This window comes from Suncus etruscus, chromosome 18 (genome assembly GCF_024139225.1).
Source record: "Suncus etruscus isolate mSunEtr1 chromosome 18, mSunEtr1.pri.cur, whole genome shotgun sequence".
NCBI classification, from domain to species: Eukaryota; Metazoa; Chordata; class Mammalia; order Eulipotyphla; family Soricidae; genus Suncus; species Suncus etruscus.
The window spans coordinates 33,919,110-33,930,985 of record NC_064865.1 but is presented as its reverse complement, the minus strand read 5'-3'; the positions used below and the strand labels follow the sequence as shown (position 1 = coordinate 33,930,985).

Genomic DNA, 11,876 nt, shown 5'->3' with positions numbered 1-11,876 from the left:
CCAGGGAGCAGCGCCTGCGCGGTGCGGGAGGCTACAGGCCGCCGGTTTAGTTTCCACAACTTTATTTAACAAGAGTCCCCAAGTGTCCATTAAAAAAAACAACCCTGAGTTTGGAGGCCGCGCCGGCTGGGCCCGCCCCGCCCGGTCCGTCAGTCCCGAATTCTCCGCATTCCTTCTCAGGAGCTGTGCTTCTGTCTCTTCCAGAAGCGCCTGACGTCGCTGTGTCCCGCGGGGGTCACCACCATGAGGCGCTTGGCCGAGTTCTCGAACACCAGGACGCCCAGCTCCCGCGCGTGGGCCAGCAGCAGCTCGAAGTCCACTTGGGAAAGGAACTGGTAGTACAGGACGCCTGGGGCCCAGCCGCAGGGCAGGAGAAGGCAGAGTGTGAGGTGAGGGGTTCCGGGGTGACTTGCACCCCAACTTAACAACTACTCCTGTGGCCTGTCAGTACCTGGGCTCCTAACAAGCTAACCAGCAGCTGGGAGTGATCTTCCAGACTCATCAAGGAAGGCAAGCGAATAAGGAAAGCAGGCAATGGGCTCCAAAACCAGAGAAATTGCATTTCTAATTTGCACCTATCTCTCCCAAGGCCTCTTTTCTAGCACCAATTTGAGAGAATGAATTTACTGCTAAGGACCCAACTGCAAGTGTCCTGCCAGATCATGTCTCCCAAACATTCAGTGACCCCAACATTTAAAGCATTATCTTTGCTCAGTGACGACCTGCTTGTCTCCCTCTGACCACGAATAAAATCTCCAAAAGTCACCCTACCCTCAGTAAAACGCAGTCTGTCCCTTTCTAGCTCCCAGAGGCGGATCTGGTCTGTGATGGTGGGGGGCAGCACAGGGGTCTGCAAGGCAAGGAGATTTAGGAGGGCTGCCCAAACACCCGGCCCTTCATTCATTCCCCAGATTTGAATGCTACTTTCTCCACATCTCATTGCCAGTCAGTCACTCTCAGCCACTGGCAACTTGGTACCTGTTTGAGCATCACGGGATGGGCCCTTGTCCTTAGGAAATGGATGATCTAGGGAGAGAGAACAGCAATGGGTTCAAATGGTCAGAAAAGCTATACCCTGATGCCACTGGATGATCATCTCAGAAAAAAAGTTGATTCTCATCAACTCAACCCATCCCTGTTCAGCTGTTGTCCAAAACTGCTGTCCCACCGGTCAGTCTGCCATTCCTTATTTCACTCTCTCCATTGCCTTATTTTTGTCTTCCTAACAGCATCGTCTTTTACTTTTTTGAGTACCTACTGTAGGTTCTGTCACTGACCCTTCACAACTAATCTGTGAGGTATTCCCATGTGTTCCCCGTATGCTATACCCAGTATTCCCAGGCTCCAGCTGAGAAAACGGGCTCAGAAAAGTGAAAGAAATGGAGCTACTATCCCTTAGCATCCATGGGTAGGGGAGAAGGGGGAGCTCTTTTATTGTTGACTTTTTCTTCTACTCTATTATCCCTTTCCCTTCTGCTCCATTTGGGATCCCTGGGGGTTTCTGTCATCTCTCCATTTGGTCTCCTGAATTGTCATTGTCTTTGTTGATTCTAACTTGTAAATAAAGAAGATATTAAAAAAAAAAAAGAAAGAAAGAAAGAAATAGGGCTACTAATGATGCATAGAAGAGCTGGTTCTGAGACCAGAGCACCACTTGCTCCCACCATAGTATTCCCTTAAGAGTCTGCTTTACACAGCCAGATCCTGACCCACTCCTTACATGCTTGCTCTGTGCTTGAACAGAGCAGCTCTCTGCCACCTACTATACCAGCCCCATGTTCCCCACCAAATGTCCAAATGCAGTGTGTCTCTACCTCCCCCAAGTGGGGATACCTGCTGGGCTGTGATGCCACTGGCAATGGCCTGCTGCACACTCTCCCGGGTCACCTGCGCCACCACCATGTTGGGGAAGCGATAGAGCATCTCAGAGAAGAGGGCAATGAGGGCGATCTGTAGCTCTGACTCTGGCCCAGAAAAAGGGAGAACAGATGAGAAAGCTGCTCCCAGACCCAGGTCCCTGCCCCCACTTACTCCTCCCCCTGCCTGGAACCTTCCTTCAATTTCAAAAATGGGAGCACTCTGAATGCAAGAATAAGCATCAGCTCCCCACTGCCAGCACCACCAGCCTGCTCCTGAAGGGGCCCTCTGTGCACTCACCCGTGTAGGCATACAAGCGGTAATTGGTTTCCACCACAATGAAGCCTGGCTGGTGAGCAGTGCCCCCAGCTCCAGAAACACCTGATGAGAGATTGATGGCTAGGCGCGTGGGATAGTATCGCCGAGATTTCCTCTGGAAAATGTAAGGAAAAGCAGAGAGCCCTCCTTCAGATGTCACTCTTGTGTATTTTCTGCTAGAGATAGCAGATCCCTCTCAGGGTACAAAGCTTCAACTCCCAACTCCTCTCCCACTAGACTAGGTGGAAGAATTACAACCTGGCAGCTGCTTCCTGATACCACCTCCCAGACCACATATATTTTGTTTTGTTTTGTTTTTCATTGTAACTTTATAATCATTGTACTGTGATTTACAATACTGTTAATCCTTCCCCAAGCCAATACCTTATTAAATGTCAAGGTAACATATTACCCTGATTCTTCCCCAGACACCATATATCTGGCTGGTCATACCTTCCTCTGGAAAACAAGCCCAAACTCACGCAGATGTTGCAGGAAATTCAGCAGAGAATCACTCATACCTTCCACAGAGTAATCCTGGGGGAAAAGAGGTAGCCAGCTGAGGTCCAAAACACATCCTATTCTCCCTACCTCTTCTCTCTTTCTAGTCTTGCTTTGTTCATTCTTTTATTCTGCTGCACCATAAGCTCACCCCATCGCATTCCCCTTTAGTTTGCTCACCTGATCCCAGTGCCAGCCCCACTGCTTACCTTGCCCAGAGTAGAGAAGCTGAGCTGGAAGAGGAAAGAGAGAATCTCCACAAGATCCATGCCCCGACTCTAGGGAGGAAGGGGGAGAAAACAAGGCAAGAGACATGAGAGGAAGAAACTAGGAAAGGAGGAGAGAGAAAATCAGGGAACAGGAGGAATCTCTCAGTGGGTTGCCAAAAAAGTGGATCAGGCAGCTCCTGGGTTCCTCACCTGGGCTGTCTGCAAATACTGCAACATAAAGTACCAGAGCTGGGCCGAGGTGTCGAGCAGCAGGAACTGGAAGCCAGCAGAAGTAATACAGGGTGGCTCTCCAGGCTCAGTACTAGGAACAGGACAAAAGAATAAATAGGCAGAAATATATGCAAAAAACGTTCTTGGTTTTCTTACACAGTCTCAGTTATTTCTCCTCAGCTCTCCTTTTTCAGTCAGCCCTCTGCCATCTTCATCTACCCTAGTTACTCAGGATCTCGAGATGACCAAGCAAGACGTTACTGTACCTCTGGCTGCCTCACCTCTTCATGAGACCAGCTTGGCTGAGGAGCTGAGCCAAGTCCTGACTGACAGCTGCACTGGGAGAGCCCACCATGAAGTGCAGGACCACCTGAGGACAAGAAGAGAACAGAGAAATTACTGCCTCTAAAGGCCAAGGGTACCAGCAGCACAAGCAAAGACACACAGATGCCCAGATCCTCACCTCCCATCGCTCCTCCGCGTACTTGTCAAGTGAGGGAACATCCCGGGCATGCTTGTCTGGTCCTAGTTGACTTGTATCATCAGACCAGGCCTTCCCCCTATGGCCAGGATGGGCCAAGAGTAAGGAACCCTGTCTGAGTTCCTTGACCACCCCCTGCCCACATTTCATAGCCATCCCCATGCACCATGGGGAAATGTTTCCTACACCATGCAGCTAGATCTTATCCTACTTATTCTAAAGCAATTTCTAAAGGTAGAGCCTATAAGGTTCCTGAAAGGCCCTCTCCAGTAGTTTAGTTTACAATTTAATTACAAGTTCCCCTGGTCTGTCTCAGGAAAAGATGGGAGTGACATACCCACCCAGAAGGGCTATGCGGAGGTTCTGTCGGAAGATGGGGTTGAGAATGAGACCCTGAAGACCACCTGGGAGCAGCTGAGTATGCCAGATACGGAGGCCACTCAGCAACCCTGTGCTTTCCTCCTGAGCTCTGTAATAGAAGCAAAATATGAGTGAAATCTCTGATGAAAAAAGGTGCCCCAGGGGCCAGAGAGAGTATGATGGGAAAGACTCTGGCCTTACACAAGACTGACACACCCCAACCCCACTCCACCCCCATTCAATCCCCAGCATCCCATATGGTACCAAGTGGATTCCTGAGTGCAGGGCCAAGAAGAAAAAAGATAGCCCCCAAAGGCCTCCACTCCTGCCTTTTCTGAAGTGGTAGTCTTGGAACACTATTTCACACACTGAGATTTCAAAAGCAATCTTTTTTTTTTTTTTTTTTTTTTTTTTTTTGGTTTTTGGGCCACACCCGGCGGTGCTCAGGGGTTACTCCTGGCCTGTCTGCTCAGAAATAGCTCCTGGCAGGCACGGGGGACCATATGGGACACCGGGATTCGAACCAACCACCTTTGGTCCTGGATGGGCTGCTTGCAAGGCAAACGCCGCTGTGCTATCTCTCCGGGCCCTCAAAATCAATCTTGACCACAGTACCTTCTTGGAGACATGACAATTTTCCAAAAAGGAAAATATAGCATTCGATTTCCCAAACATTTAATTACAAATTGTGTGCTGTGCCCAAAATAGTGCCTAAAAGTATCCCAAAGATTTGGAAATCTAACAGTTGAGAAATTTCTATCTAGCTGGGATACAGCAGAGACTCACTTGCTGAATTCTTTCTTCACCCACAGGGCCACAGCAGCTTGTGGCAAAGGCTGCTCCAGGAAGAGCATTCTCATCACCCAGTTCTTAGCCAGGGAAGGGAGCTCTCTGTAAGGGGGTAAAGGAAAAAATGTCAATAGTAGAACTGCGTCTAATCTGTATCTCTGCCCTCAGTAGCCTCTCAAACATCTCATGTCTCCCTACATAACACATACTCTCTTACCAGTCTCAAGATCCTCAAAAACTCCATCTGTTTTAGCCTGGTACATTTGTTCATTTGTTTAATTCCTGTACTAGCAACCAAACCCAGGGGCTCATATATGCAAGGCAAGTGCTCTATCACTTACTCCTCTCCCCATCCCTAGCCTGACACTTGAATCTTCAAGATACCCTGAGCCAATCATCTACCCATAAATTATACCAGTTCACAGGTACGACTACACTTCTCCCACCTGGTCCCTACCATCAGGGGGCACGCACCTGAAGACTGCTAGACAGGTAGCCGGGTGACCATATAACCGGTCAAGTACCCCAGGGCTCAAACTCCCCAGAAATTCCTGGAGATTCTTGCATTGTAGATGTACTCGGTTCAGCCCACCCCTTGAAGGGGTGCTCTCCATCACCTATAAGGTACAAAGGTTAGAAATGCATACTGATAGTCCATACCACTGTCACCCCTCAGATTTTTCAGTCCAATCCCAGATCCACTGGCTCCAAAGCTAACCCAAGTTTGCTCTGACTTCCTTTTGTCAAATATAAGCCATCTCCCACACACTCTCTCCTTCCAACCCCATTCTGTTCTACTCCCAACTATAGTTTTTCCTCAGTTTGTTTGTTTGTTCGTTTTGGGTTTAGACCCAGCAGTGTTCAGCGCTACCCTGGCTCTATGCTCAGGAATTACTGCTGGTGATGATCAGGAAACCAAGTTTGATGCCAGAAATTGAACCAACTGACTGTGGATAGAAAAGCTCCTTACTGCTGTACTCTCTGGCCCCCTTCCTTCAATTTCTAATTGAAAGCTTCTAAAAAAAATGTTTTTGCACAGGGCCCATGCTAATCTTCTCTGTATCATTCCAATTTTAGTATATGTGCTGCCGAAGTGAGCACAAAAATAAATGTTTTTGGTTTTTGAGTCACACCTGGCAGTGTTCAGGAGTTACTCCTGACTCTGTGCTCAGAAATTATTCCTGGCAGGCTTGGTAACCATATGGGATACCAGAGGTCGAATCCAGGTAGGCCCCGGGTTTGCAAGGCAAACTCCCTACACCACTGTGTTAGTGCTCCAGCCTCAAATGTATCTTATTTTCAAGTGATAGAATTGTTCGTAGCAGGGTGGAGAGATAGTCCAGCAGATAAGGCACTTGCTTTAAATTCAGTGTTTCATCTCCAGCACCTCCAAAAGCAACCCATCAGCACTGAGCACCTCCAGGTAGGGACCCAAACAAAAGCAAAAGCAAAAGCCACTTCTGGAAAATAAGACCTACAGAATTGTTCATGGCTTCACATTTTTCAAAATCAATGACTTTCCTCATCTTTATTTTAAGCATTGACAAATAAACTGTCCCAAGCCAGTCCTCTCTCCCTCCCATCTCTGCAGGCCAGATCAGCCTCCAATGCTGATTGATACTTGGCCCCACATTTCTGGGCACAAAATAATCCACGATTTCGAAATCTAACTCCATCTCTTCCCTCCTAAGGCTACCTCCACAATCACCCCAACCGACAGTGTCAATTCTCTGCACTTCTTTCTCTCCACTGCCCTCCCTTTTCCGCGGCTCACACAGCTCTCATCCTCCGCCACCCCCTCTCCGTGCCCCTTACAACTCTGGGTCGATCCCCGCTCTTGCACCCAGATTCTAAAGCTGGCGTTTGATTGAAGCCAATGTCTCGCTTTGGCTTCCAGGAACAGAGAAAAGAAATGGTGGAAAAATGAAAGGAAAAGACGGGAAGCAGGAAGACAACTAGCAAGTCAGTGGTCCAGACTAGAAGACTCGAAAAAGGAAGGGAGGAGTGGGAAAGTAGGAGCGGGTAAGAATAGGCGCTGCACTCGCCCTCCGCGAAGCACACTGGGCATTAGAGTCTTGTCCTCACCTACCGTGGGTTTGATTGACAGTCTTAGAACTACAACTCCCAAAATGCATCGCGGAAAGCAAAGCGAGGCGGAGCAGGGTTTTTAACTGAGAGCGTCTAATATCGCGGGCCGCGCTACATTCCGCGTGGATTCCCACCTTCGCTGCCCCAGAGTTTTTGTTCACTGCGCCGAATCTAAGGGCCCTGATGGTTGTCCTGGGCTGGGGACACAGTCGACTTTAAGGGATTTAGGTTTAGGAAAGGCCGAAATGGAGTTCCTTGAATTGTTGCTCCTGGTAAAAGCGGAACACTTTTCTAATGCGCCTTGCTTAAATTCACACTATGAACCTTAATCCTGATTCCATTCCATTTTGTTTTAAAATCCTAGTAAATACAGGGTGGGTTTTTTTGTTTTGTTTTGTTTTGTTTTGTCGAATTTGATTTATGAACATATACAGGGAAACTGGAAGGATTAGTGTTCAGCCAAAACTAGAATTAAATTTCCTCAAATTCCTCCAAGGCCAATTTTGATATTCCCTCTTGACAAAGTAGAAGTTCAAAGCTCAGTGAGTTTAAAATTGGTGCCTACTGCTAGACAGCTTGGAAATGCTGTAACTAGCATTTGAAGTACAGTTACCAGGACCAAAGAGCAAAATACAACTGTAAAAAATTGTTATACTTGTAGCTCTTCTGTTTTTGTTTTGTTGTTCTAGTATTTCTGTTTAAAAACAATAGGTAGAGTGTTCAGAGGTTTCCAACTCAGGCTGAACTTGGTGTGGGGATTGGGAGCGAGTATATCACTGTTGCTGGTGTTCAGGAGATCAGAGCCATATGGATCAACTGAGGTTCCCGCATGCACCCAATCCATATTAGCATTCTCTACAGCCCTTGTTTCAATTTCCTTAGAAATTAATGTTTAAAGCCCTCAAAGAGTGGAACAAAATTGACAATATTTTTTGTGTTAAATAAAATTAAAAGACAAATTACAGTCCGGCAAAAAATACTTAATAAAGCAGAGGCTGAAGATAGTACAACAGGTAAAGTTCTTGTCCAACCCAGGTTCAATTCCCATCAGCCTTATGATTCCCAAACACTTTCAGGAGTAACCTTGAGCATTGCTGGTGTGATCCCAAAACTAAATTAAATTAATTTTGATAAAATATACAAGATTTCGGGCCGGAAGGATAGCATGAGGGTAAGGCGTTTGGCTTTCATGCAGAAGGTCAATGGTTTGAATTCCGGCATCCCATATGGTCCCCTGAGCCTGCCAGGAGTGATTTCTGAGCCTGGAGCCAGGTGTAACCCCTGAGTGCTGCTGGGTGTGACCCAAAAAACAAACAAACAAACAAACAAAATACATATACAAGATTTCAAGACATTCTTATAAAGCAATAAGATAAAAATAAAAAGGGGGCTGGAGTGATAGCATGGAGGTAAAGCATTTGCCTTGCATGCAGAAGGACAGTGGTTCGAATCCCGGCATCTCATATGGTCTCCTGTGCCTGCCAGGGTTGATTTCTGAGCGTATAGCCAGGAATAACTCCTAAGTGCTGCCGGATGTGACCCAAAAAAAACAAAAAACAAAAAAATAAAAAAAGTACAGGGGCTGAAGTGGTGGCGCAAACAGTAGGGCGTTTGCCTTGCACGTGCTAACCTAGGATAGACCACGGTTCGATCCCCAGCATCCCATATAGATCCCCAAGCCAAAAGCGATTTCTGAGCACATAGAGAGGAGTAACCCTGAGCATCACTGGGTGTGGTCCAAAAACAAAACAAAACAAAACAAACAAAAAAAAAGTACAATGAGGGAAGTAAGGGGGAATGACAAAAGACATAGTATGCAAAAGTGATACAAATTTCTCATTAACGGGGCCGGGCGGTGGCGCTGGAGGTAAGGTGCCTGCCTTGCCTGCGCTAGCCTAGGACGGACCGCGGTTCCATCCCCCGGTGTCCCATATGGTCCCCCAAGAAGCCAGGAGCAACTTCTGAGCACATAGCCAGGAGTAACCCCTGAGCGTCACAGGGTGTGGCCCAAAAACAAAACAAAACAAAAAAAAAATTTCTCATTAACCAAATGGGGACACTCTCAACTTCGCTATATAATTAAGAAAATGGGGCTGGAGAGATAGCATGCGGTAGGGTGTTTGCCTTGTAATCAGAAAGACAGTGGTTTGATTTGTTTTTGTTTTTGTTTTTTTTTGTTGTTTGTTTTTTGTTTTTCGGGCCACACCCGTTAGATGCTCAGGGATTACTCCTGGCTACGCGCTCAGAAATTGCCCCTGGCTTGGGGGGACCATATGGGACGCCGGGGGATCGAACCGTGGTCCTTTCCTTGGCTAGCACTTGCAAGGCAGACACCTTACCTCTAGCGCCACCTCGCCGGCCCCAAGACAGTGGTTTGAATTCTGGCATCCCATATGGTCTCCTGAGCCTGCCAGGAGCTATATATCTGAGCATAGAGCCAGGAGTAATTCCTGAGCGCTATTGGGTGTGACCCAAAAACAAACAGAAAAAGATGATTAAAGGAACAAAATTCCGGGATGGAGATAATGAGAGATAGTACAGCTTGTAGGGCAATAGCCTTGCATGCAAGCCAGTCTGGGTTCAGTCCCTGACACCCCATGTGGTTCTCCAAGCCCTGTCAGGAATAATACCTGAGTGCAAATTTGGAGTATGCTCTGAGCACCAATGAATGTGGAGAAGGAAGGAATGGAAGGAGGGATATAGGGAGGGATGAAAAGAGGGAGTGAGTGAGAAGGGGGAGAGGGAAGGAAAGAGGAATAAAAGGGCTGAGAGATAGATAGTACAGCTGGAGGTCACTTGGCTCGCTAATGGCAGACCTGGGTTGGATCCCCCACATCTCATATAATCTCCCACCCCTGTTCCTTGTTCCTCCTCTGTGCATAGTTGAAATTAATTCCTGAGTGTAAAGCCAGGAGTAACCCATGAGCATCCCCAGGACCATAAGATTGATGGAAATAGTTCAGACACACACACATTTTCTTAGAAACCGATTATGCTCAGAGGCACAGGGGATAGAGGATGAGATATCTGATGGCACCAGCTGAATTCCTGGAATTGGATTTCAGGAGGAAAACTAGGCTGAGTTTCTGGTAATTGAAGTCATGGCACAAACTCCCCATTCAGCCTGTACTTGCAAATAGAACACTTCTGATGTGGAAAGTACCTGACTCCTCCAGCAGCATTTGGGAGAAGAGGGTCAGGACCCCACAGTCCACATCTATAGGCTATGTTGTTCTGGGAATTCTGGGCAAGTTACTCAACCTGCAGAGGCAGTTTCCTCCTCCTCTGTAAAATGGCAATAATGTTAGAGATTTCGTAACTTGCACTGAGTAAGAGGTAATATACCAAGTAAGGATATCCTAAGACAGAGGTCGGCAACCTTTATTTTCAACTGAGCCAAATCTCGCCAAAACCACGATTGAAATTTATTTTGAGAGCCACATTTTTTGTTTGTTTGTTTGTTTGTTTTGGTTTTTTTTTTTTTTTTGGCAGCGCTCAGGGGTTATTCCTGGCTCTATGCTCAGAAATTGCTCCTGCAGGCTCAGGGGACCATATGGGATGCCAGGGTTCAAACCACCAACCTTCTGCATGAGAGGACTTACCTCCAGGCTATCTCTCCGGCCCTAAAAGCCACATTTTGTTTGTTTGTTTGTTTTTGGGCCACACTCGGCGTTGCTCAGGGGTTACTCCTGGCTGTCTGCTCAGAAATAGCTCCTGGCAGGCATGGGGACCATATGGGATACCGGGATTCGAACCAACCACCTTTGGTCCTGGATCGGCTGCTTGCAAGGCAAATGCCGCTGTGCTATCTCTCCGGGCCTGAGAGCCACATTTTTAAAACCAAAAATACATAGGATGGTACACTGTTTTTAGTTTCAATAAGTTTTTATTAAGAATATTCTGCTTGCAGGTATCCACATAGGTTGGGAGAATACAAATAACACAACTAATTAAACAAAAACTTTAGAACAATATTATTTATCAACAACATTAAATTACATAAAATTTGCCTTACACGTAGAGAAAATTATGTCCTGACAATGACTGACAAAGTCACAAACATTAATGTGAACATTGGCCTTGCATTTTCTTGGATAGTTTGAGTAAGTCAGGTTTGTATGTTGTTTTTAATTTTAGGAACGATTCCAGGTTCTCATCCATGAAACAATTTCTCAATTTACTCTTGATAAAATTCATGCTTGAAAATGATTGTTTGGGCCCGAAGAGATAGCACAGCGGCATTTGCCTTGCAAGCAGCCAATCCAGGACCAAAGGTGGTTGGTTCGAATCCCAGTGTCCCATATGGTCTCCCGTGCCTGCCAGGAGTTATTTCTGAGCAGACAGCCAGGAGTAACCCCTGAGCACCGCCGGGTGTGACCCCCCCCAAAAAAAAAAGATTGTTGCATAAATATGTAGACCCGAACAAGGAAAGAACAGCAAACACTAGCTTTTGTAGTTGATTATATGAGTCAGGAATACTATTCCAGGTGTTAAAAATCAACATATCTTCCTTCTCCAGGTCTTTCAAAGCAGACCACTTGTGTTGTGAACTAAGTTTACATTTGTGTTTCTCTAATCTTTCTAAATTAACACAAAGACATTCAAATTTCGAGCTCCACAGTTCTTTGTTTTTTAAATCCAGCAATTGCATTTCAAAGATGCCAATGTCGATATTAAAGGGAGAAAAATTTAATTCCGTTACAGTGGCACCAGAGGTTTTTAACAAAGGCCAACTTCGCTTTGCTGTTTCTGAAATCCTGAAACCTCTTGAGAAAAGCTTCCCTCATATTTAAAAGTGCTGTTTTAAAATAGGCAATGTCAATATCAGAATTATTTTCTTGGCGATGGTTCAACAGGCTTGGAAGGTGAATCAAAGTTTCTCTGTCAAAATCTTGAGCAAAAATAGATAATTTGTTTTCAAACGAAATAACTTTTTTTTGGGGGGGGGCCACACCCAGCGGTGCTCAGGGGTTACTCCTGGCTATCTGCTCAGAAATAGCTCCTGACAGGCATGGGGGACCATATGGGACACCGGGATTCGA

At 46.4% G+C, this 11,876-nt stretch overlaps 1 protein-coding gene and 1 non-coding gene across 2 annotated transcripts; both read right to left on the bottom strand.

The window, feature by feature from the left end:
- Nucleotides 1-45: 45 nt before the first annotated feature.
- Nucleotides 46-6,722, bottom strand: GTF2H4 (general transcription factor IIH subunit 4). Its single transcript, XM_049765376.1, has 14 exons — nt 6,562-6,722; nt 5,221-5,363; nt 4,744-4,848; nt 3,935-4,066; nt 3,580-3,676; nt 3,398-3,486; nt 3,096-3,207; nt 2,886-2,954; nt 2,629-2,712; nt 2,158-2,290; nt 1,834-1,964; nt 979-1,026; nt 772-850; nt 46-349 (listed from the first exon to the last, which is right to left on the bottom strand). Exons 2-14 carry the CDS (start codon nt 5,358-5,360, stop codon nt 177-179), a joined length of 1,392 nt encoding a protein of 463 aa, XP_049621333.1. The 5' UTR covers nt 5,361-5,363; nt 6,562-6,722; the 3' UTR covers nt 46-176.
- LOC125996808 (U6 spliceosomal RNA) lies at nt 5,746-5,847 on the bottom strand. Its single transcript, XR_007491482.1, has one exon. It is a non-coding gene; the product is annotated as a U6 spliceosomal RNA (small nuclear RNA).
- Nucleotides 6,723-11,876: the final 5,154 nt, after the last annotated feature.